At 39.4% G+C, this 26,082-nt stretch overlaps 1 protein-coding gene across 1 annotated transcript; it reads left to right on the top strand.

The window, feature by feature from the left end:
- Window positions 1–451: 451 nt before the first annotated feature.
- On the top strand, window positions 452–24,478 carry apoba (apolipoprotein Ba). Its single transcript, XM_051396241.1, has 28 exons — window positions 452–560; window positions 1,587–1,628; window positions 2,231–2,343; window positions 2,443–2,588; window positions 3,734–3,881; window positions 4,179–4,331; window positions 5,867–5,991; window positions 6,076–6,152; window positions 6,242–6,698; window positions 7,160–7,304; window positions 7,417–7,563; window positions 7,681–7,892; window positions 8,721–8,928; window positions 9,012–9,182; window positions 9,317–9,520; window positions 10,312–10,485; window positions 10,580–10,785; window positions 10,904–11,086; window positions 11,313–11,443; window positions 11,798–12,008; window positions 12,134–12,306; window positions 12,398–12,573; window positions 13,517–13,638; window positions 13,808–14,178; window positions 14,382–21,959; window positions 22,073–22,184; window positions 22,754–22,940; window positions 23,069–24,478. The coding sequence occupies exons 1-28, from the start codon at window positions 503–505 to the stop codon at window positions 24,251–24,253; spliced, it is 13,215 nt and encodes a 4,404-aa protein (XP_051252201.1). The 5' UTR covers window positions 452–502; the 3' UTR covers window positions 24,254–24,478.
- The last annotated feature ends 1,604 nt before the right edge of the window (window positions 24,479–26,082 follow it).

Genomic DNA, 26,082 nt, shown 5'->3' with positions numbered 1-26,082 from the left:
GGTATATACATCCCAGAACAGCACGGCCACACTGGGACTGAATGCAGCGTCTGATGCCAACAGAGGACATTTTGACTTCAAGCAATAAAGTACTGAGGTGTTTTTTAAAACTGGTTTCGGTTCACTCGTCAGTCTATTTAAAACTTCAGTGAATCTAATATTCCACCAGCTATTGACCAACTTATAAAGTTGATTATTTCAGTACCACAAAAATATGAATCTAAATTGAGTATTAAAGTACAGATGACAGCAACATAAGTCCAGTATCTGAGGCCTGGAGACTGAAATCCCCACTCAGAAACCGCTATTTAGCCCACGATAACCCTTGGTGCTAGGGTTTGGACTTTGGAAGCGTGCTGTGTCTGTAGACCTCTGGTACTCTGCGGGGCTGGGTTTTAGAGGGACAGGGAAGAGGGACTTTATAAAAGATCTAGGTAGAGGTCTTGCTGTATTAGTCAAGACTGAGAGGGCGGAACACAAAGGAAGCCCTTTTCTTCAGCCCATGATGGGTTACAGCAAGCTGTGTCTGTTACTGCTGCTGAGCAGCTACACGTTGGCTCGTAAGTAGGAGTCTGTTGTACACCATCTTACAAGCTTTTTAATAAATGATTTTGTGAGGAAGCCGCTGTATACAGGCCTGTCTCTCAGCAGATACTTTGATTTAAAGTACAGGTATTACTAATAACCTTAAGAATGTTCTATTCTAATGCCTCAGTAAGCTTTGACCCTGTGACAGACAGTTATTTTAGTTTGGTATATTTTATACGTTTTTATTTTGATTTTGTTTTTCCTTTCTGTTTTCTATTCAGTTTAATTTGTTTTCAGAGATGGCTTGCTTATTTCAATTTCACTTTTATAAATGTTTAGTATTAGTTTAGTTTTTATTAGTTTCATGACTATTTTTTAAAAATATTATAAGGGGGGTATTTTTCAGGGGAATGATTTAAGAGGTTCAGAATAGATATTACAGTGCAAACACATTTACTCACAGTCATTCACACACATCCTAGTTCCCATCTCAAATGGACAAAAACTAAAACTAAAGACATTTCCTGTATATTTTTATTGTATTTCAGTTTGTTTTATAAGTACACAGCATTGCTTCAGAGAGTTTTTATTATTTTCTAAAGTCAAAAATGTTTTTTAACAACCACATTTAGTTTAGTTTTAGTTAACTATAATCACCTTGAGGACACCAAAATGCACAAAACCAGGACCCTGAAACTGCACATGGAATTCAGCCCTCATTCATTTTATTTACACATTTACACCAATGCTTTTGACGTGTCTTTAATCTTAATGTTTACTACTGTCCTAACATACAGTATAGTACATAGTCCTGGTTAAAAAAGCAGACATAGTGTGTAAACATGTACTAAAAGAAAAGATATTTGATCAAACATGTTTTTATTGACCAGCAGTTCAACATTTAGAAATTCAGTGTATGTTTTTAAAAAGTATCAATTGGCATTCAATCAGTAAGAGAAAAATAAAACACACCCAATTCTGCTGTGTATCTTTCCAATTGAAATTCTCATCAATAATGTCTATTAACCTATGATCCCTCACTCTGTTTCGTTTTTCAGAAGACGGCAATGACAATAATGAACAAACTCCAACATGTCTGTGTAAGTTGCCATGTACTCATCACTCACATTCACATTAAATGTTACTTAATCAACAAAACCATGCAACCTTCAAAATCATTTTCTAGAGATTGTAAATGGGTTGTTTTCATTAGTACTATTTGGGTTAAAAAAAAGAATGATGCATAACACAAACTGATGTGATTCCAGAAACTCTGGACTTTGTCAGTTCCTGTGAGGGGCTCCGCAGTGTATGCCCCTGGAGTGTGTATGTGCATAGGGTAGATAGAGGGGTGGTATGTTGTTGCAAACAGACACATTGACCTGCTAACAGATCGATGGTGGCTGTGCTAAACTAGCAAACACATGACCTGTTTTCTGGAGATAGCAGCAGGAGCTGATGGACTCTTGTTCCATGCTGATCCAGTACAATAGCTGTTGTTCACTGTTTTGGGAACATTTAGCTGCTGGCTAGGTCCAAGGGTCTGCTGCCAAGTGATGATGTGGAACCTTAACTGTGAACTTATAATACAGGAGGAACAGAACAATCCAATAGGTTTAATTTAGGAACATGAAATTATTTGATCAGAGCGGTGGACATAAAGGAATCACTATAACCCTATGATACCATTATCTTCTTGCAGTGGCATCCAGATTCAAGGCCTATAAGAAATATGTGTACCAGTACACCACAGAGAGCAGAAATGGTGTGGTGGGCACTGCCAACCTGAGGAACGGCCCTAAAGTCTCCTGTCAGGTACATGACCGTTCATGTGTCCCACTTTCAGTTCACTTGATAACAGAATGTTCTTATCTGAGCTCCCCCCGACCATGTCTGCTGTCACATACCTTTTAGGTCGAGATCGAAGTCCCTCAGACGTGCAGATTCATCATGCACACCAGGGAGTGCGCTCTCAGCGAGGTGTCTGTCATTGATCCGCAGGGCAAGCCAGTCTACAGGCAGGCCCCCGGCTCTGAGGCCTTCCAGGCGGCTATGGAGAAGTCAGTGCAAAACATACACAAAACACATGCAATAACATGACGTCTCTTTTGTCAGTTAAGACGAAAAAAAAAGCTAGATTTCTCTGTCCATGTTGAAACTTGACGAAACAAAATGGCATAAGCGAACTTTAAATGCCGTACAAGTTTAATCTCAGCCTGAGGCCCTATAGGGCAGGTTGCTGTTAGCTGTTCCAAAGTCTGGAAACAGCTAACTCTGTCCAAAGGTAACAAAATACTCTCATCTGCACCTCTAAAACTTCATGTTCTCATTGTTAATTTGCCACATAACCAATGGAGACTCCAGGAATCCACATGCACCCAGGACAAGAAATAGTCCCACACATAACTAACGAGTTGTTTGTAATGCTATTTGTATGGATTAAACAAACAAGATTTATTCATTAGTGAGTTTTAGAAGTACTGGTAAATTGTTATCTTTAGACAACCAAGCTAGCTGTTTCCCCCCCATTTCCAGTTTTTATGCTAAGCTAAGCTAACCAGCAGCTGGCTGAAGCCTCATTGTTGAGTGGACATGAGTATGGTAACCATCGTATCATCCAAGTCCCTATAGGAAAGTGAATAAGCGTATTCTCAAAAGTGTCAGACTTCCTTTAAAGGACTAGTGTGTAGGATTTAGTGGCATCTAGTGGTAAAGTTGGAGCCACTTAGCATAGTGAAACTATAATGGTTGCAAAAGAGCCTGTTTGGCTTGTCCATTCTGGGTTACTGTACAAACATAGTGGTTCAACATGGTGGACATGGATGGCCATAAAGACATCTCATTTTAACCACTGTAACAAAACAATTCTTATTTTCAGGTGATTATACACTAATGAAAACATACCTATTAATATTATATTCCATTTCTGACAATAGATCCTCCTCAATGTTAAACACTGGACCTTTAAACTCTATACAAGTTCAACCTCAGCCTGAGGCCCTATAGGGCGGGTTGCTGTTAGCTGTTTGTCTGGAAATGGGGAAACAGCTAGACTGGCTGTCCAGGGCAACACAATGCTCCTCCCAGCTAAGAAATAGCCCTCCCATTGCAACCATTGATTACAATCTGCAATTTCACCTTCAGTCTTTACACGACGGTTCACTGCAAACTATTACTATAAGTGATATGTTTTTTCTTCATCCAGGAACCCTCTGAAGTTCACTGTGGAGGAAGTCACCAGTGTCCAGCTTTACCCCGAGACGGACGAGCCGGTCAACATCCTCAACATCAAGAGAGGAATCATTTCAGCACTCATGGTGCCTGTCATGGATAAAGATCAGAACAGCCTCATGGTTAGTATCATCTCACAACCCAAAGTGACTTTGGCCAAAAATAAACAGGGATGGAAAGAGAAAGAGAATAGTTACTCAAGTAGCGGTACTCACTGTAAATAAGTTTTACTAAAATAAAAGTAACATGGAGATAAAAGTAAAAAAAATATGTAAACGTAAAGGTGATCGCCTATGAGAAGTTAAAGTCCTGGTAAAGGTCTTTCTATAAATGCATTTGCATGTGGCTTTGTCTTATGTTATTTAAAGATAATATTTGTGAACTAAATCCCTCGTTTGCTGTTTTTTTTTCTTTTTCAGAGCACAGTGCACGGCCAGTGTTTAACAGACTACAAGGTGAATATGAGGAAGGATATCGCCACAGATGTGACACTGTCCAGAGATCTGTCCCTGTGCGACCAGTTCAACAGCAGGGAACTAGCCAACAGCCCCCTGGCCCTGCTGCAAAAACTGGTGAGACATTATTGCCTGCCTCTGTAGCCTCTGACTGGGTAAATCCTGCCTAATACCATTTTATTGTAAAATGTGTATATTGTATATACGTAAAATATGAGGCCTGCTCATAACAAAGGGGCCTTTGATAAGAATTCCAAGACAAAGTGGATGGGTTAGGGTTAGGGTTATAATATAATAATCATAGTCTTCAGGAGAAACAAAAGGTGGAAAACAACCCCTTGAAAGTGCCAGGGAACCATTTGAAAGTACAAGAGTTTCAGTTCTTGACACTATAAAACCTTAAATGGGAAAGCAATGTTTACAAAATCTTAATGTGATTATACTTCCTGTGGAAGGTCAGAAGATTTCAATGGGTGCTGTGGTCCAGTTTTTTTAGGTCCAGCTGTCAAAGTGTGTTGACTTTCTTTATCAGTTTATTTTGGAAGCATTACTACTGCTGAAACAAATGCATTAGGGCAGTGATTATGTGGCAGGCATAACAAAAATATTACAGGAAAGAAAAAACATATTTTAAATGACATTTAAGCAATCTCAGTTTATTTTCATTCCAAATTTGGAAGTTCTTTATTCCTATTATGTTTTTTAATTAATATATGTCATAAAAGAAAAAGCTGAGATTCCTCCGGGTACCACTAGAGAAAACTTGTGTACCACCCATCGTACTTGTACCACAGTTTTAGAACCAGAGCATTAGAATGACTGTTTACTCTCTAAACTAAATTCCTCTCTTCAGTTTATAAAGTGAACATTGTTAGGGATTATTAATTATCCTCTTTGAAGAGATGTCCTCTGTGAGGAGGTATAGACACCTCTGTTGCATATAGAGGCTGTTCGCCTCTTGAATGGTAACCCTTAGCACGTTATGGTCGGCTACATTTGGTTTTAAGCTTGTGGTTTCCTTTTAAATTATTTGTGGTATTTTAACATTATTAAGGTCATTTGACTCTTTCTTCTGCTTTAGTTTTTAGCTTTTCTGTTTCTGATATTTTGTGTATTTTGTTTGATTCCTATATTACTATGTTCTGTTGAATGTTGACCTGTCGGTCCTTCACTAAGGCAAGTTCCTAACTGCATAGTGGCAATAAAGTTAGTCAGTCAACTATTACACTGCTGTTACATTAAGATAGAAACCCCCACTGATGTTGCATTAAGAGTCTATGGGAAATGGAAAATAACTGGCTCTGCCTGTCTGGCCAATCATTGTATATACAATAATATATACTAATATCAGTCAACATTATTTAAAAATATTTTCCTATTTCAGTCTAAACTTTCTGTATAAAGAAACATTTAAATAAAATTAAGTAATTAAGTCTGGTCATTCTTCTTGTGACTTGAAAGTAAACAACATAAACATTAACACAAATCAGGGGCATCTGACCGGGGGGGGGTACTACAGCTATGGAGTTGGGGTGGGGCCCCTTGGAATTTCCCCATTGTGGGACAAATAAAGGAATATATTGAGAATGGCTACGTACAGAAGTTTGTGCTACACCCCTGCAAAATTAACATTGAGGAATTTTTGTTTCCAGCATCAACCCATGTCAAAGCTGATCACAAGCACTCAAGACTGCAACTACCAGTTTGATAACAAGGGAAAGCACATCACGACAGCCATGTGCACAGAAAAACACATCTACTTGCCCTTTTCCAATGAGTAAGTCATCACCTGAGTGCACATTTCTGTCTGTGTATAGTGCACTGTTCTGCCTTTTGCATCACCTTCTGATCCACCTTGCAGGGACAATGGAATATCATCGGTGGTGACCCAGGAGCTCAGCTTTCAAAGCTCCAAAAGGATCAACAACAGAGTATTTGGTGAGTGATCTTTTTAAGTGTCTGCTGTGCCTGATGTGTAGTTCACATCACTTATTGGGAAAATCCCTGCTAAATATGTGTGTACACAGATGCGGACCTCAGCCAGAGCAAGCAACTCCACTTTGAAGACCCTGATGATAAAGCTCCAGTCCAGACGAAGGACACAGTTCTGAGCACCCTGAGCGACCTTGTGGCTTTGGCGGGCACAGATCAGGGTCAAAAGAGGACCAGCCTTTTCCACAAGCTGGTGTCTAACATGCGTGTTCTGAGGAACGAAACCCTGAGCCAGGCAGTCACTGAGATGTTGGATGTGTCAGGATGGCTCACCTGGCAGGCCCTGTTCCAGTGTGGAACCCCGGAGTGCACCAGCGCCATCCTCCAGACAATCTGGACCATTGATGGGGTCTCACTAGAGGTTGATGCTCTGGTCTATGGGCTGAGTCTGCAGGGTAACCCTGATGTTGCACGTGTTCGAGATATGCTCAGCATGGCTCAGTATAAACAGAGCAAGGCAATCATGTATGCTCTAGCCAACACAGTCAAGAAGTAAGTAAAATAGGTATTTAATGGGGACCATTCCTTGGTGTCTGTCATATGTTACAATGTTGGATGTTGATATTAGTGTCAAATAATAAGGTAAATGTATGTAAAAGCAATCCCTATGAGGAAATATATTGACTTATATATATATATATATGTAGAGAGAGAGAGAGAGAGAGAATGAAAATTAACATAATATAATAATCCACAAAAAACAGTTAAGACGCATTTCTGTCTTTAAAGATTACTATATGTTTATTGTTATATATTTAAAATGTAGAAGTTACATTTTTACATTACAAAAAACCTTTCATATCCTATTTTGGCCAATTGGTAACTTCTACAGGTGACCACTAGAGGGAAACAAACATCACTAATACAATACAAAATAGCAGTAATGTTATTTTAATACAATGTTAACCCAAAGCCGAGATTCTCATTATGTCTTCGCTGTCTCTGGTCCACAGGTTCCATAAAGGAGAGGTTACTCCAGTGGTCAGAGATGTGTCAGAGTTCATGGAAACACTCTTGAATGACTGCTCAGGAGAAATCGTTGATACTGACCCTGAGTTTCCCACTGACCCTGAAGAGAGGTCCTTCCTCATACTGAGGGTACTGATATCCATTCAAGCATCAGTTACTGTATTTCTGGATTCTGTAATGAGTCAGGGAATCTGGCTCAGGGGTGCAGTGCCCCAAATTAACCCTTTTTTCTCATCTCCAGGTTGTTGGTGTCATGGGTCAAGCCATCCAAGCTGTCAGCCCCAGTCTGATTTCCTCTATCTTGCGGTGTGCTAAGAAAACAGACATTCCATTATCAAACCAAAAGGCAGCTATACAGGCCTTTAGGTTGATGGACATTAATGATGAGGTACAATTACTTACAGAATGCTAATTACGATAGCATATGTTGTGGGATTGAATTGACTTTTTAAGAAATTCACTAACAACCAACCAAAGCAGTAATTCATGGTTTGGTCGACCACAGGTCAGAGAGGTTCTCCTGGAGGTGTACCAGGATGCTCAGAGCCCTGTTGAGAAACGTGTAGCAGCCTACCTGATTCTGATGAAGAACACAGACCAAGCCCTGGTTAGAGACATTGTCAACAACTTGGACAACATGAGGGACGAACAGCTCAAGAGCTTTGTGGTGTCCCACCTGAAGAACATCCGTAACTCAGACAAGCCACAAATGCACGAGTGAGGAATTTGTCAGCTATAGCTAATATTAGCTAGTTATTTAGCTCTACAGTAAATACGTAGTTTAGTCGCCGAATAGAGGTACATTTTTCTTTTTTGTCTTAGCACACTTAAATGTATATTTTTGTAATAAAATGATAGAAATTGATGACATATAAATATAATATATGCTACCCATCAAACTGCAGACAGACAGAGCTAGCAGCTTACCTAGCTGGTGAAAGAAATTCATACAACTCGCAGCTAGCTATGCAATAAATGTGTAGTTTATAGTCCCCAAAAAGAGGTTCATTTTACTTTCTTGTCTAAGTACATTCAAATGTATTTTTTTAAATAATAGACAATTATGACATACAAGGGAAATATTGTATGCTACCCACCAAACCACAGAAAGACAAAGCTAGTGGCTAGCTAGCTGATGAGAAGCTGATGAAAAAATTCCAATAACTAGCAGCTAAAGAGTCACAAAAGTAGAGTGAATATTGGTCGTACATTTATTAGGTGAAAAATAACTAGAGGTCAGTTAGACAATTTTGCCAAGTTGATAAAATGTTAGCGTGTGGGTTTCATCTCCCTCCAAGTTCAAATCAATGAAATCAATCAGAAATACGCTCTTTAGTATAATATTTACCTTAACTATTAGTGAATCAAATTGAGCCAAAGTTAGCATGTAGAATGAGTAAAGACAATGTGAGAGGGGGCATGGGAAATGAGAGGACAAAAACCTGTTTCCTACAACCTCTTTATAATTTGAGAGTGAAAATAGAAATATATTTGTTTTGGCACTGTGTCATCATACTAACATTATCTTTATTCTCCTTACTAAAGACTCAGGGACTACATTGAATTGGCCTTGAAAGACCAGGTATCACCCACAAACAAGGTATTTGATGGCATGTCACACAACTACAAAACAGACTCTCCCTTGGGCTCAGTACAGAGCAACATCATCTTCGATGCCACAAACACCTTACCTAAGGAAGTGATGCTGGAGACCACACTAAAGGTTTTTGACTACAACTATGACATCTTTGAGGTACGTTTTTCATAACATATTTGTTATTCCACACAAATTCAATTTTAAAAGATTTTTAAACATTCAAAATCTCCCCCTTCAAGGTCGGTGTTGAGGGAACAGGATTTGAACCAACTATTGATGCTCTCTTTGGAGAAAAGGGTTTCTTCCCAGACTCCATCTCCAAAGTTATGTACTGGGCAGGTGATAAAGCCCAGATGCTCAGAGAGGTTTTGGACAGGATTACCCCCAAAAGAGACAGAATGAAGAGACAGGTAAAATTATTGTTGGACACATCATACAAAATCTGCTTGTTTATGCTACCACATGACTAAAACCCTGCTTCTCCAAATTGCACCTGCACATACATGGCTAGGAACTAAAACATGCTCTTGTCATGTCTCTCCAGGTCCCACAGGATCTTCTGAAAGATATCACAAACAATGTCAAGAAGCTTATGGATGACGTGCGTTTCTCTCCAGCCCCTGAAGCCATTGCCTATCTTCGACTTCTGGGAAATGAAATAGGATACATGAAGACCAGCGAAATGAGAAAGATGGTTGAGACTCTGTCCATGTACTACCACGTTTTCATCAGAATACTGCCTGTCAAGGTCAGATCTGTTGTTTTGTGACATGCATTTTGCAAGAGAAAAAAACACACAGCGCTTTGCCAAAGTACAACCTTTTAATAGCCTTTGTTGTATTGGCTACATCACTAAAACAAGGCACACACATATCGACAATACACAATCTTCAACACTTTCTTTTTTAGATTTTAAGAAAGAAATCTTATCTGAAATCTCATAACTCTGATGTTCTTCTTCTAACACATCTGATTAGGTAGTACTTTGGTCAAGTTATTCCAGCTGACTAAGCCACAAGTCAATATAGTGGACTAAAAGTCTGCAGCTACGCTAGGATCTCTGCGATGCTGTACTTAGGCACAGTGGTGTATTGAGCTAAACACAAACTGTGAACTGCGATCAACATCTTGAATGCTAACATTGGCTAATTAGTAGCATGAGTTTAGCAGGCATTTGTTCATAAACCAAAGTACTCAACAAACTCAAATGTGACCTGATGATGTCACTCAGGGCATCATAAAGTCATCTGGAGACCATAAATGTCTACACAAATATCCCAGCAATCCTTCCACATGCTCGTCTCGACCAAAGTGATGGACTGAACAACTGACCCTAGGGGACATCACTACCTTGGCTAAAATCAAGCAGTTAACATTAATGTTAATGATTAGACAATCTTTTGTATTCATTTTGACCTGATTTTATAGCCATTTACAAAGGACACAATTTGATTTTTTCCATGATTTCAGTAGCCATGGTTTAAAGAGATTTCCGACTGTAAGTGATATATTTATACAACCTAATTTTCTCTCCAACAGGCCTTTTTTGCATTGACATCTAGCACTGAAAATGAAGTCTTTGCCCACTACATCTTCATGGAGAATGCCTTTTCCCTACCCACTGCCTCTGGCTTCCCTCTGAAGTTCTCACTGGCTGGTGTATTTGCACCTGGCGCCAAAGGAGGTCTGACTCACTCCAAAGCTGATGTAAAGGTAAGTGAGCTTCTCTTATTCTTAGTTTACATGTCAAATAAAATGATTATGTGTATGTTCCCTTGGAATTGCTGCGGTGTTCTTCTCCTTGCAGGCTGACTTGTCCTTCATGCCTTCAGTTGGGCTAGAATTCATCACCCAAATGGGTGTGCACATTCCAGACTATGTGGAGGCTGGGCTGGAGATGCACACAAATATGTACCACGAGAGTTCCCTCAAAGCTAAGGTCACCATGAGCAGAAACCAGATGAAACTGTCCATCCCCGCTCCTAAGTCCAACACTCAGTTGCTCAGTGTTAGGTCGGTGGCTCCTGCTTTATGTTAAACAAAACACTTAGCAAATCAGGGGTTGCCAGTGTCATACTGTGCTGATCTTTCTCGCTGCTTCATAACTCTCCTTTCTATTTTTGAAATACAGTAACAAGCTGCTGTCAGTCTCTTCTGGTCAAACAAAAATAGTGCCGTCCCTGGTGGAAGATCGGACTGACTCAACTGACTGCCAGCCTCTATTCAGTGGTCTGAAATTCTGCACAATAGTGCGTTACTCTAATGCTACTTCCCTGGACCAGGCCCCATATTACCCGCTGACTGGAGAAACCAGGTAGGAGGAAGACACATAAGCAAATCTAGCCTGAAAGCCATTGATGAAATCTTTTTGATTTCATTTTTTTATTAAGTACTTTCTATAGCTAATAGCTTTAAAATAGTTACTGTAATGGGTTAATATTTTAATTAATTTGCTAATGCAGTACTCTATTATTTGAACTAACCAGATTAAAGATTTAACCAGCGAGCCAGAGTTAATAAAACCTGTGCTGTTTTCTCAGGTTTGCGGTTGAAATCCAGCCCACAGGGGAAGTTTCAGAGTACACTGCCACCATCACTGACGAAACGCTCAAAGAGGGTAAAAAGGGTCGTCATAAAGTAGAGACTCTGAAGCTAACCCTGAAGGCAGAAGGTACTGTAATAAGATAATATGTTTGTGTGTTTGTGCACGTTTAAATGTGAATGGGCCAGCCCTGTTTAGGAATTACATCCATATTGGACAATACCACACCTCACAATTTAAATCCTGTGCCAACGCTGAGAGCCATTTCAGGCTGTTCTTTATGTAGTGAGGTTGTGGAGGTTGGGGTGGAGGATGATGACATACCTTATGCAGATATAATAGAAAGCAAATTTTAAGAAAGTAGCCAATCGATGTAAAGTAATATATATGTAATAAAATGACTTATCATTAAAATTACCACTAGGATATTGATATGGACACTCGTGACCAATGACCAATGGGTTAAATTTCTGCTGTTACTAGGTGACGATTCAACAGAGGCCACTGCGTCTCTGAAATATAACCGCAACAAGAACATTCTCACCACTGAGGTTGTCATTCCCAACTATGATGTGGAAGCAGGCATCAAGCTGGCTGTAACTGACAGTGATGCCAAAGGAAGTAAGATGCGAGGTATCACCATTGATGTCACCAACAGGAACATCCCACAGCTGACTCTTGTTGGACGCACAAGGTGCATAGTTCTACACACAAACCTTTAATCCTACTTAATGATAGATAACGCTGATGTTTCAGCTGTGCTGCCTGCTTTCTTGACACTATTTCTGACTAACCGACATGTCCTTGTTTTAAATGTAGACTTGACATGATGAAGGATGCCATGCTGCAACTCCAGATGGTCATTCCCTCTCTGAAAACTGATGCCTCTGTCACTGCAACCCTGAAGAAAGATGAAGATGTGGTCATGGACCTAGAGACAGTCATCAACCTCTCTGAGACATCCTACCAACAGAAAGCTTCCCTCAAATACGGTAATTGTCAGCCATCACTCACTTCTTCCACATAAAGGGCAAATTCACTCATTTGTATATTTGTGTGTGCATTTGGATTGTCTCCTTATAGATAATGACAAGGTTGAACTGGAACTGAAATCGGACCTGAATTCAGAAATCCAGAAACTGATCCCAAATGTAGAGGATCATCACAGGGAGCTGCAACAGCTCTTTGATCATATCCTGGACCAGAGAGTTGCAAAGACTGATATGAAACTGCGTCACATTGTTACCAAAGGAATTGAGGTAACGCTTTGACCTTCAACATTATTACCTTAAGGGCCATCCATACCAAGAACAATAACTATAACAATAATGATGTGAGAATCCACACTAATAAATGATAACATTGTGTAAACAGTGGCTGCAACGCTCTGCATGCTGCAGCTTTGTTGGTTACTATTGATGTATGAGAAGACAAAAGAAAATCAGACAGATATTTATTCACAAAGTTCTTCAAAGACAAAAGGAGTTAGGAGAATCCAACACTTATGAGTTATGAGTTTCTGTCTTTTGAAAATAAATTTTAGGGCGGGGGCCAACAAACTTCAGAGACCCTATTAACACAAAAGACGGTTTGGCAGCATTTCTTCACAACCCCAGATTTATTTATTTTTAAACTTAAAGTCTTCAGCCCCAACCAATGCTCATTCAAGTGAAATTACTTGAGTTATGTATCTACTTTTTATTTATCAGACTTAATGCACCTCCCTCTGCAGCCACATAAGGGTTTATCTTATTTTTTTACACAGCAGTTACCCTTTCACTCAAGATTTTTTTCCATAACATGATCCTTAAAAAGCCTATGGCATAAACTGCCATAATTTTTGAAAATATTGTGCAGTTGTTTTCCAAATTAAAATGATATGTGCATCATTTAACATCAACTATGGAATTTTGACTGTATGTGGTGCTACAGGAACATGACCATAACTCATTAAGTCTAACTCTTGCACACAGCAAAATTCATATTTTTACTTTACAAAAATAATCATGATTCTTTATCACTATGTGTATTTTGAACCCAGATCCAGGTGTGGGTTAAAACCTACTTTTCTGTTGGTTAATTCAGTAATTCAGAGGATTGTGCAGCCTTTGCAGAAGTGTGCAGTCTCTGAATGCTTTTGAGCTTTACAATATTTGTTTGAAGTAACATGTCATTTTTTTTTATCTTTATGTCACCCTGAAGGCAGGTAATATATGGCTGGATAAACTGACAGCAAGAATCCCGGCCCTTGCAAACCTCCGAAGTAAGAGGAGCATCTCAGATCTCACCTTGCCAACCCTGCCAGAGAAACTGTTTCTGCAGTCGTAAGTGTTTAATATAGAGTTTAACAATGTTTGCTTTCAAATATTGCTCGACATAAACTGTAAATCAACAGTTCAACCATACTAGCTGTCCTCTGATTCCCTATACCTATACAGTTTGCTGATATTTTTCACAGACAAAGTTTAAAATTATTTTTTTTTTCCTCAACAGTGACAGCTTGTTCCGATACCAGTTCAATAAGGACAAGATGGCCATCTCACTTCCTCTTCCACTTGGGGGCAAAAAAACAGACGAACTGAACATTCCAGCTCTGTCTATTCCTCTCATAGATTTACCACAGATAGGCCTGTATATACCTGCCAAAAACTATCCAATACCCTCATTTACTATACCGCCTTCTTTGGATTTCACTGTCCCTCTTCTTGGACTGGCTGAAGCCTCCACCAAGATCAACAGCAACTTCTACAGCTGGGAAGGTTCTGTCACTGGGGGCAACAACACTGTTGATGCCCCCAGCTACATTGCACAGTACAAGGCCATGGCCCAGTCACCGTTCAACCTACTGTCATACAAACTTGAAGGTAAACATCTTAAAACAGAAATTCTTGATAGTTGAATAATGTCAAGGGATTCGTTATATTTCACTCAGAGAATGACAGTTTTTAAGACTCCAAAAATATAGTGTTTTTTGTTAAATTCAACTTTTAATGAGGTGTAGCAACTAATGTTTTGACATAAAGCACAAATACTAATAACAGTATTATTTCTTTTCATCTGTTTCAAGGAACTGGGATGTTGTCAGGAAGAGCTGACGATAATCTCAAGTACCTTCTGAATAGTTCCTTCAGCCACAGCCTCATTGATACAAGCTTCAGTGTCTCAGAAATGTTCAGAGTATCAAACAAAGTTCATGCAAGAGCTAACTATAAGATTGAAGCCTCCAGTCCAGTAGGTCTGCAAGCCTCCCTTTACTACTCTGCTCAGTCAACTTCCACTCTAGATTCAGATGAAGTCTCAGGAGATGGCACAGTGGATGGATTGCTTAAAATGGGTTCATTCTACACCAATACCTCCTACACCCACAGCTACAACGTCCTTCTACTAGATAGAGAAGGAAGAGGAGAGTCTACCCTACAATTCAACTCACCGTTCATCCAAGTTCACAACATAATCCATGGAGTCTACGCAAACTCTGAGTTAAACATTGTGTCCAAAACCAATGCCCAGAATGACATCCTCAGGCATGTGGCAGAGCTCAGGTATAAAGATGCACAACTTACCCTAAAGTGCAATGCTGTTGCAACAGCCATGGATAAATCATTCAATAACAAAGTTGAGCTTGGTGTGTCCAGTGATATGGTCATACTCAGAATTGAGTCACAGGCTGATGATGACACAAATAGGGCATACTCACTTATAACAGGATCCATGGATTCAAATGGACTTGAGGTAAACTCTGAAGGTTCCCTCATTTTTGACACTGGTCATCGTGGATTACACAAAGCTTCTGTTATGGTTGGCAGAAATGGTCTGACCACAAGTGGAACTAACAGCATTCAGTGCAGCCCTGTCACAGTGGAGAATGTCTTTAATGGTGCCATAGACAACAATGGAGCAACCCTGTCCTCCACGACCAAAGCGATGGCTGAGGAGAGCAGAGGAGAGCTGAGCATCGAGGGTAAAATCACAGATGCGGAAGCCTCTTTGTATGGTGTCCTCAAGGGCCATGCATACGACGCAACCACAAGAAACAACATGAATGTTGTCCTGAACCGAAGGGCTCTGACCTTTACTAGCAACACCATGGGAACATTGAAGCAGATGAATACAGAAAATAGCCACACACTGAGGCTCACTCTGTGGACCCTGGCCCTCCACTCCAAGACTAACAATGTCATCTGTGAAGACGTTTATTACAAGCAAGACACCAAGGTTGATATAAAGCCATTTGTTATGTCATTTGATATGACAAATGACCTCAAGTTTTATGATGTCAGTTTGAACAATGAAGGCCACATGAAGCTTGAGCCAATTAAAGTGGATCTGAGTGGAACTATGAAGGGAGATTATGGAGAAGAACACAACATTAAAAATACCTATGAACTCAACTATGACGATATGGTTGGTACAATGAAATACAGCATGTCTGGAAATGTAATGGACGCCCAGCTCAGTCACAACTGTGAACTTGATTTTGCTGGACTTTCCTCCACGTCAAACTGCGAAGCACGAATAAATTCTGAGCCTCTACGTTTTGACAGCACCATTCGCACTATGGCACTACCTTTCAGCCTCACTGTTGATGGACTTGTCAATAGTGATGGAGAAATTAACCTAGACGGGAAGCACACTGGACAGCTGTACAGCAAGTTGTTGGTTAAAGCTGAGCCCCTAGCTCTTGCTTACTCACATGACAGCCGGGTGTCAACCACACATATGCTCCCAAGTGGGGAATCTTCCACTAATTTAGACAACAAATTTGATGGTCTCCTGACACCAAGTGACCAATCTCTGACGTGGAAAGTAAAATCTAAACTGAACAACCATGCTTATAACCAGGACGTCAGTACTTACAATAATCCTGAGAAGATTGGATTTGAGTTTTCAGGAGTAATGTTAACAGAAATTTTCAGCAAATTCAACAGATACAAGAGAACACTACCAGAAATACAAGAATTCAGTATGTCTGGTGTCCTCAAGTATGACAAGAACAGCGACTGTCATATCATTGAGATCCCATTCATTGAGAGCTTTCCTGCTGCTTTTAAGCAGCTCAAGAACACACTGGTACAAGCCTTAGAATCACTTCAACAGTTAATCGACAATTTAGATATTAATCAGCTAATCATTAACTTTAGAAGCAAGTTAGATCAGCTACCAATGCAAGTGAAGGACTTCATGGAAGAAATTGACTTGGAGAACAAAATTAATCAAGTAAAAGCAAAACTTGATTATGTGATTAATGAATTTGCCTTAACAATGGATGACTTGGAGGTTGCAATGAACAACTTGAGGAATAACTTGGAAAATACAGTGATGGACATTGCCACCAAATTTAGAGACCTCATCCTTACAGTCAAAGACTATGTCAAGGGAGGACACCTTGCCGACAAGATAACAAATGTACTTTCAGAGATTGAAAAACAGGTTTGGGCCTTTGATAAGAAGTATGAAATCAAGCAGTCACTTGTCAAAGCGCTTGATGCCATCGAGGACATCATCAGACAGATTGATTTAGAGAAGCTCACAGAAAGCAGTGCTGCATGGCTGCAAGAGCTTGATTCCAAGTATTTAATCTTGGAAAAAATCAAAGACAAACTGTCTGAAATGAAACAGGTCATTGAGAACTTTGACATCAGCATATTTTTCCAAGATGTTAAGAATTATCTTCTCTCAGTTGATTTGGCTATGTATGTTGAGCGGCTATCATATAAAATCCCGTCCTCAGAAATAGCAGAAGTGATGGAATCTATGAATGATGTTATTGTCAACTGGATTGATGAATATGAAATACCCCAAAAACTCAATACAGTGTATTTTTACATCAGGGATCAACTTCTAAAATATGATCTTGATGATAAATTTAAAGATTTAATGGATCAGGTAGTGATTCTCATCAAGGAGTTCAAAATTGACGAGACTGTGCAGTCAATGGTGGATGGTCTGAAATCTATCAACTTTGAATTTGTTTATGATAAAATTATCCAACTTCTGCATAATGTGACAAGCCAGCTCAAAGCTATTGACTTTAAGAAAAGCATTGATGACCTTAATGAGCACATTTCTTCAATGCTTAAGTCAATGAAGGAATTTGACTACAGTGCATTTGTTGATGAGACCAACAAGAAGATTGCTGAACTAACAAACTATATCAATGAGCAGATCAAAACATATGAGATTGTGCAAAAAATTGAGGCAGTTAGGGAATTTTTCAGAGAGATCCAAAATTCTATCTTCACTTACTTGGACGGACTCAAAAACACAAAGGTGGCTGACACGCTGAAGAAACTGAAAAATGTGATTGACACTACATTTTACAACGACATCAAGTTGAAAGTGAAGGATATCCTTGAGGACATTAGACAAAGAATCCTTTACATGGATATCAGAGATGAAATGTACATTTACCTCCAAAGAGCAAGTGAGTCCTATAGCAATATGGTAGCCTACATTTCTGCACAGTTTAACCGACTAATAGAGAAGATCAAAAAAGTGGTGACAGACAACGAGATCATCAGCCAGATGAAGCAAACTGTAGATAGAATTTTGGCTGCACTGAAAAGAGCTGAGATTGAAGTTCCCACTTTTATGGTTCCCCTCACTGATCTTGTCATTCCAACATTTACAATCAACCTGAACAAACTGCAGGAGATCAACATCCCGGCCCAAATTTCAGTCCCGGAGTTTACCATCCTCAACTCCTATAGAATTCCTGCCTTTACCATAGACTTTGATGAGATCAAAGCAAAAATAGTTTCAATCATAGATGACATCAAAGAATTTGAGATCCAAACGCCTGATCCTGAGGAAATCTTTGGTGACCTAAAAGTTCTCTACCTATCTGAACTACCAGATCTCACCTTCCCAGAAATAACTCTTTCAGAAATAAAGTTTCCAGCCATCAGCATCCCCAAATTAAATCTGAATGACTTTGAAATTACAATGCTTCCAATTCCAGTGATCAAATTGCCTGAGGTTCCCAGTGACATTTGTATCCCAGTCTTTGGCAAACTCCATGGTGAATTTAGAGTGAACTCCCCGCACTACACTTTTGTAACTACAGGGAAGATTGAGAACTCAACATCAACACCAAAAAACCCACAGTTTACAGCAACTGTTACTTCTCATGCCAAATCACCCATTGAGGCCCTTGAATATACCTTTGAAGCCACTGCACAGGTGGAAGCTCCTAGAATGAAGAAGTTGCTATTCACAGAAACAGTGAAAGCTACTCATATGGCCTTCTCCATTGATCATGAAGGATCCTTGACATTCACTGGCAACTCTGCTGAGGCTTCGGCTAAGACTTCTACCAAGGCTACAACCCAGATGTACACAGCAGACTTGGTCAACAGTATGGCACTTACATTGAAGAGTGGAATCTCTGCAGCCATAGACACAACCTATGACCACAACTTGGACATCCCATTAATTGAAACTTCAAGTCAGGCATCAATGAAACAAAATATAGCAGCCACAATGGAATCTGGCCAAATTATTGTGACCAGTGAAACTACTGGTAATGGAAAGTGGTCCATTCAAGACTATTCTGATGAGGGTACGCACAAAAGCAATGTAGAATTCAACATCAATTTTAGTACTGCCAAGTTAACTTTTGTGGGAGAAACAGACTGTAAGGCCTTGAAATCGAGGCAAACACTGACTGCTGAATCAGTGATCTTAAGCCATATCACTGTTGAAGCAAGATGTGAAACTGAAGGTCCATCTGTCAAGAAGAGTGTTGTGGTTTTAAATGGAGAGGCTCATATTGGGGACTTGAAAATTGCACTGACAGCTTCTCATGATGCTGAATTCGCTGGAAGTCTGACTGGATCCATGGCTAACTCACTGGAATTTATGATCCATCCATTCGAAATTGTGCTCGATGTAAAGAATAAAGTAAACTCAAAGATTTCCTTCCCCTTGAAACTGACTGGTAAGGTAGATCTTCAGCAGGATTATGGTGTTGAACTAAACTCTGAGAATCAGCGTGCTTGTTGGTTTGCTTTGGCAAGATTCAACCAGTACAAGTACAATCACAACTTTACAGCAGAAAACAATGAAATGGACATCTTCTTTCACTCATCGGCAAACGGAGAGGCTAATCTGGACTTTTTGACTATTCCTCTCTCTATCCCAGAGATAACAGTACCTTATCTTAAAATTAAAACCCCTGAGGTGAGAGACTTCTCCCTGTGGGAACATGCTGGATTCAAAACCCTTCTTACCACTCCTCAACAGTCCTTTGATATGAACCTGAAGCTTCATTACAACAAAAACCCTGATGCGCACAGCTTTGAATTACACCTTGAGCCAATCTATAGTGTAATCAGTGACAATGCCAACATCATCCAGGCTCAATTTGAACAATATAGAGACAAAGTAGTTGCACTTCTAAAAGATTCATACAACCAAGCAAAGTCACAGTATATTAAACACAAAATTGACACTTCTAGCCTGCCTCCTAGAATCTTCACTGTCCCCGGATACAAAATACCAATGTTAAATATTGAGGTCTCTGCTTTCAGGGCTGAGATGCCAGCCTTTAGCTACTTTGTTCCCAAGGAAGTCAGTACACCAAGCTTCAAGGTTCCAGCACTGGGTTTCTCTGTGCCATCCTACACCCTTGTGCTACCATCTTTGGAGTTACCTGTCATCCATGTTCCAGAAACATTAAGTGAAATAAAGCTGCCCACTTTCACACTACCAGTCATTCAGAACAACATTGCGATCCCAGCCATGGGTAACATAACTTGTGACTTCTCCTTCAAATCCACTGTGATTACCTTAAATGCTAATGCTGGCCTTTACAACCAGTCTGACATTGTTGCTCGGTTCGGCGCTTCCTCAACATCTGTGTTTGACTTTTTCAATGGGAAAATTGATGGCACCACCAGTTTGACAAGAAAGAGAGGAATAAAATTGGCCACCACAGTGTCCCTGGAGCATAACAATGTGGAAGCAAACCATGAATGCGCTGTTAGTCTCACCAAAAGGAGCATGGAAGCTTCTGTAGCCAACACTGCAAAAATCAATCTACCCTTCCTCAATCTAGAATTAAATCAGGAGCTCACTGGAAATACCAAGAGCAAACCAAATGTTGCTTCCAAGAAAAAAATAAAATACATTTTTAACATTCCTCTGATTCAGTCTGTAGGCAAGGGAAACCTTGGTATGAACTGGGCACTGGAAGCACTGGACACCTATGTGTCACTGGAGACCTCTACCCAAGGAAAGTCAGACATAACAATAATGGACAGTTATAACTTTGTTGGAGATATAGAAAATGAGGCGAGTTTCTACTTGAATGCCAATAGCCTGCGTTCAACAATCAAGACTGCCTTAAACTCAAACATTGAAAAACAAGAGAAACAAAAACGAAGCTCAAACAACAACATCTTACAGTATGACTTGAATAAGAACTTGGCTCTCGAGGTCACCTTGCGACGTTTGTTTGCAACAGTTGACTACACAAGCAATAACAATGTCGAGATTGCATCTTTCAACACAAATGGAAAGCATATTATTAAAGGAGAACTAGATTTTGTTCCTTTAACAACCTTCACGACTACATTGAACATTGATGCAAGTCAGCCAAGTAGTTTGGGTCATGCTGAACTCATTCAGAACATTAACCTTGCCATCAGCTCAGCAAAGCAGTCGTTCACCTGGAGTGCTAAGGAACAGTTGGCATCTCTTATCCATGGTTGTGATTTACTTGTGTCCAATGATGAATCTGAAGTACGAATGGACTTGACTGAATCAGTGGAAGGCCACCTAGCTTTCTTGAAGTCAGTTAAGCTTCCTGTATATCAGAAGACCCTCTGGGATGTGCTCAAGTTTGATCAGGTCACAAATATGGACAATTTACAATTCCTTAACATCTCTTCCAGTATTGTATACACAAAGACAATGGATGGCCAGGAGTATACAATACTATCTGAACAATTTAAAAACGCAATGAGTATTAGCATCCCTGAGCTTAGCATTGCAGTGCCTTCTTGGTTAAAAGAAATTCCACAGTCCTTGAGGAACATAGATATGCGATTTGAAAACCTTGATGTCCCTGATCATCTCACACTTCCCCCTGTAATCTCAGTTCCAGCATTTGATGTGCCATTTACCAACTTGCACGTGGAACCCTTTACAGTTGATCCTAAGAATCTTAATATCCCAAAGGTGATCACAACCACAGCCTTTGAAATCATGCTGCCTGGCTTGCCAATAATGTCAGTGCCCAGTTATGATGTTACAACAGAGCATATACGGGAGAAAATGTCATTCCTTTCATTCAATATGCCACAATATGAAATCACAGTCTCATCTTTCACACTACCAAAATCCTTTACCATTGGAGAGCACACAATCAGCCTAAATGAAATCACAAGCCAGATTTCAAACTTTGAACTCCCAACCATTGTCATCCCAGAGCAGAAAATTGAAATCCCTGAAATATTCCTACATCTGCCTTTAAGTGTGTTTATCCCAACTTTTGGAGCCCTCAGTGGCACTCTGAAGGTTATATCCCCTATTTATAATATCTCAACAACTGCCAACCTGTCAAAAAAGGACTCTGACCTTGTAACTTCACTGAATTCCCTCTGTGTTTCTACCATGATCTTTTTGGAATACGACTTCTCTGGTAAGACTGGCACACACGCTACATTGCTTTATTTGATAAGACAATTTAGTGAATTACTATATCCATGACATTGCATCTTCATATAATATTTAATTTTGCTTATGTCCCCTCAGCCAGTGCAACCATTGGATTTGATAATGGAGTAATCGATATAGATGCAAAGGGAAAATTGATTCACAATGATGTAGATGTCGACTGGCAACATATTTTGGCACGAAACCTGAGGTGAGTGTGTTCAGTATATTGTGTGCTTCTTCAATTTCTAATTATATTGGAAGTCTGGATGTATCTTATTATTTTCCTCATTCAATATATGGAAGGTCAAGTCTGCCAGTAAAAAATTAATAAATTAAAAGTTGATATATATATATATATATATATATATATATATATATATATATATATATATGCTCATGGTAGTCAATATTATGAGATAGAAAATTGGAATAATTAGATGAAGATATGACATATTTGAAATGACAAGTTTAAATGGGAGACCAGAGACCTTTTGGCTTAGGGTTGAAGTTATTGGCCAAGACATTCAGGTTAGTAGAGCTGTTGGCTACTCTGAGGAAAAAATTAACAAAAATCCTTGGAGGACTTGTTGGTGTCGTAGGCTGCCCTTGATTGATCAGGATGACGGATGGATGTACTGTACTTTTTTTCTCAGGATGAAGAGCCAAACCCCCCTGGCTGAGTCAATGAAAGTTTTTTAAGACTGAGTTCTCACTAATGGGTCAACCAAAGATGCACATGAAAATACCATTACTTACAACTGTTTCTCTGTTTTAAAGGGAGTATCGTCACACTCTTAATGTTGATGTCACCAGCCGAACATTTTTTGATGTGATCTTCCGCTTCGCTTCCCGCAAAGATGGCATCACTGCATCCATGTCTTCCCCATCATCTGGTTTCCTTGGATTGCATCTTCAGCGGAAGTCTGCAACACAGTTGTATGGAAAACTGTTCAGTCGCTACCTGGTAAGACATGCTTAAGCTCTTTTATTTGCATGTATTTGTCAAAAGCAAACAATTTTTAAACCTTGATGTTATATGTAGTGCAACTTGACACTGTCATTATTACTCTAAATGTCTTCTCTCAACTTCAGTCTACTCCTGAAGAGGATACTGATATTTTCATTGCCAAAGCAACACTTCGGAACGCTCAGAAGTTGATCTTACAGACGTTGTGGAATTGGGACTTTTTCCATGATTTGATTGAAGGAACCAAGGACAGGATTCCTGCTATGACCGACGCTGTGCTTGTGTTCATTAACAAGTATCACACAGCCCACTTTGGCTTTGATCTCAACCGGGGCGGAATAAAGCTTAAAAACACAGTTTCCAATGTCATAGAGAGAGCCTATCATGAGGCTCCCATGTCTTTTAGCACACTGCAGAATTCAATCAGTCATGTTGTGGATCAAGGAAAAGACATGTACAGAAAGGCTTCTGACAGCTTGATGTCCATGAGAATGCAGAATGTTATAGACGGGTTGGCTCGTGAGGTTAGTCAAGTCTTGAAATGGAGTGAAGACAAGATTAAGGCCTTGCTAGATGCAGTCAGACAGTTTTTGAGTGACACAAAGTTTACGGTGCCTGGATCTGAAGAGAAGCTGTCCAGCCTGGAGATGATCCAGCAAGCCCATCGGTCTGTATCAAGAGCCACTAACAGGGCAATCCAAAGGTTTGCCAGTCTCATGGAGAAGATTTCTACATACATCAGGGAAACACAGTTCACCATACCTGGAACCAATGTTGTTGTTAATGGCAATAACTTCTTGGATGATCTGAATGCTTCCATAAGATTTGTATATGATCAGCTAAACGTTATTGTGCGCAAGGTGTTTGAATTGCTTCACAAGTCAGTTAATGACCTCACTCAGGTGATTGCTGAAAAAGGTGAGAATTTCCTCACCTACGTACAAGATGAAAATGTGAAAATTGCTTCACAAGTTGATGCCATCCATGCAGAGGTTTTGCAGTCTTCAAAACAACATCTTGAGGAGGCAAAGAGATTTGTGGCTGAGTGTAAAGACCTCACCAAACTGAAGATTCAAGAGACTTATAATGCTTTAAATGTGGAGCGTGTAAATGATGATATCAAGGGTCTTACCAGTATTTTGCAGTCTCATATCTACAGTATAGTTAATGAAAGTGTTGACCTAATGAGAACGACTTCCCAGAATGCAGCACCATACATTAAAGTGAGCAGTAAAAAGATGGACATAGAAATCTCTCTGCCCTTCCTTTGGAAGTCTTTCAGTGAATGGCCAAAGCAAAACACGCACTGAATCACGCCTCTTTGATAAAGTGCTTTCATTATGGCTGACCGAATTTATGTCTTTGTGAAAAAATGTTTGTTTGACGGCATTAAAAATTTCTTTAAAAGTGTTTTAACTCACACATACAAGCTATTGTTATGAGATTTCTTTAAATTTGACAGTTTGTAAAATTATGATACACCAATGTTTTGCATGTAAGTCAGATTGTATTCAATTAAACAGTACTGAATACTATTTTTGTGTTTGTCATGCTGTATCAACATTTCTTTATTAAATCAAGAGATCAGAAACCTTTGGATATCTTTCATGTCTAGAATTATTGTTATTATTAGCAAAGGAAAAAGATTGTCTTAAAAATGTGGTGAGACATTGAGTGATACATAATTTCAAATATATGAGATTTTGTAATTTCAAAGTCACTGATTGTGAACTATATGCTGTAGGTACATATCAGAACAGATTTAGTTTTTACTTCATTGGCTGTTATGAGCAAGGCTGTGTGGCAAGTGCTTTGTGCAATATACACTACTAAAACACACATATCAACTGACAGGTAGAAGTGGTAGAAACTACTTATGTACTGCTTAATTATTTTGAGCTAATTTGCAATTAGCTCTTCTTGCACTTGTGTAGTTTCCACTTCGACAACATTTCAGGTGATATTGTACATTATACACTACATTTATTTGACATAAAAATATATAATAAACTTATAAAATACAATATATTGTTAAATACTTGGCTTGTGACCTCTTACAAAAAAAAGCAGTTGTGCCACTTGTCACATTTCAGATGTGTTGTTCAGCAGTTCCACCAAAAAGATATTTTCCTTCCTAACTCCCTGATGGTTTTAAACTGTTTGAGGTCCAAATATTTCACAGAAACAACAACAACAACAACAAGAAAAGAAAAAAAATTAATACAATTACACTTACAAATGTATCTCGGGCCCCTTTGGAGGGGGTGTGACCCCTAGGCTGGGGTCCTAACTGTGTATAAAGTAGTTCAAACTAACTCCACCTCGAGCAGCTACAACAGTAAAATGCTACTTTCACAAGGATGCATCAGTATTAATAATCTAATAATGTAACAACCTAATAATGTCATACAACCAACAAAGAACCAGAGCTTTTATTGTATGTATGTTTGCTTATAATACATGTGGTCTCAATCTCTAGTTTCAGCCTTCTTCCATACAGCATGATGTTCATTTAGTAAATGATAGTCCCATTTAGAGTAAAACAGACCATAAAGCAGGGTATGCTTTAGGGTGTGGCTATCTTGTGATAGACAGCTCATTCTCAGTGAGTCCGTCCAGCTCAACGCACCAAACTCAGATCAAACTGTCAAACTAGGCAGTGCTGATCAGATATGGATCCAGATTCTGTTACTGTGTTGATTATTTCTCTCCTCAAATCCTTTCAGAAACATATTTTAGTGTACTGTTTATCTGTAATACGAGATTGTGTTTGACCAGGTGAGCTGCCATTGTTTCCTGCTACGGATGAGTTGAAACTGCACAGCCAATGAGAGCACTTGCAATACATCACCTCTGGTGGCTCCAGAGAACCAACATGGCGACGACCATAATGCCAAACTCGAGGCTTCAAAACAGTATTCCACACACCAGTTGGTAACGTCACGATAGGTTCAGGGGTCCTGTTAGAGGATCTCTCAATGGAGATGTTTCAATGTACGTATGGGCATATTAGCATTGTGTTAAAGCTGCAGTAGGTAATTTTTAGAAAAATATGTTTTTGACATATTTGCTGAATCTTTCACTATATACAGACAGTAGAACATGAGACAGATAATCTGTGAAAAAATCAGGTCAACAA

Source organism: Dicentrarchus labrax, unplaced genomic scaffold (assembly GCF_905237075.1).
Source record: "Dicentrarchus labrax unplaced genomic scaffold, dlabrax2021, whole genome shotgun sequence".
Classification (NCBI taxonomy): Eukaryota; Metazoa; Chordata; class Actinopteri; family Moronidae; genus Dicentrarchus; species Dicentrarchus labrax.
Note: the sequence above shows the minus strand (reverse complement) of the source record. Positions and strands in the feature narration are given on the sequence as shown.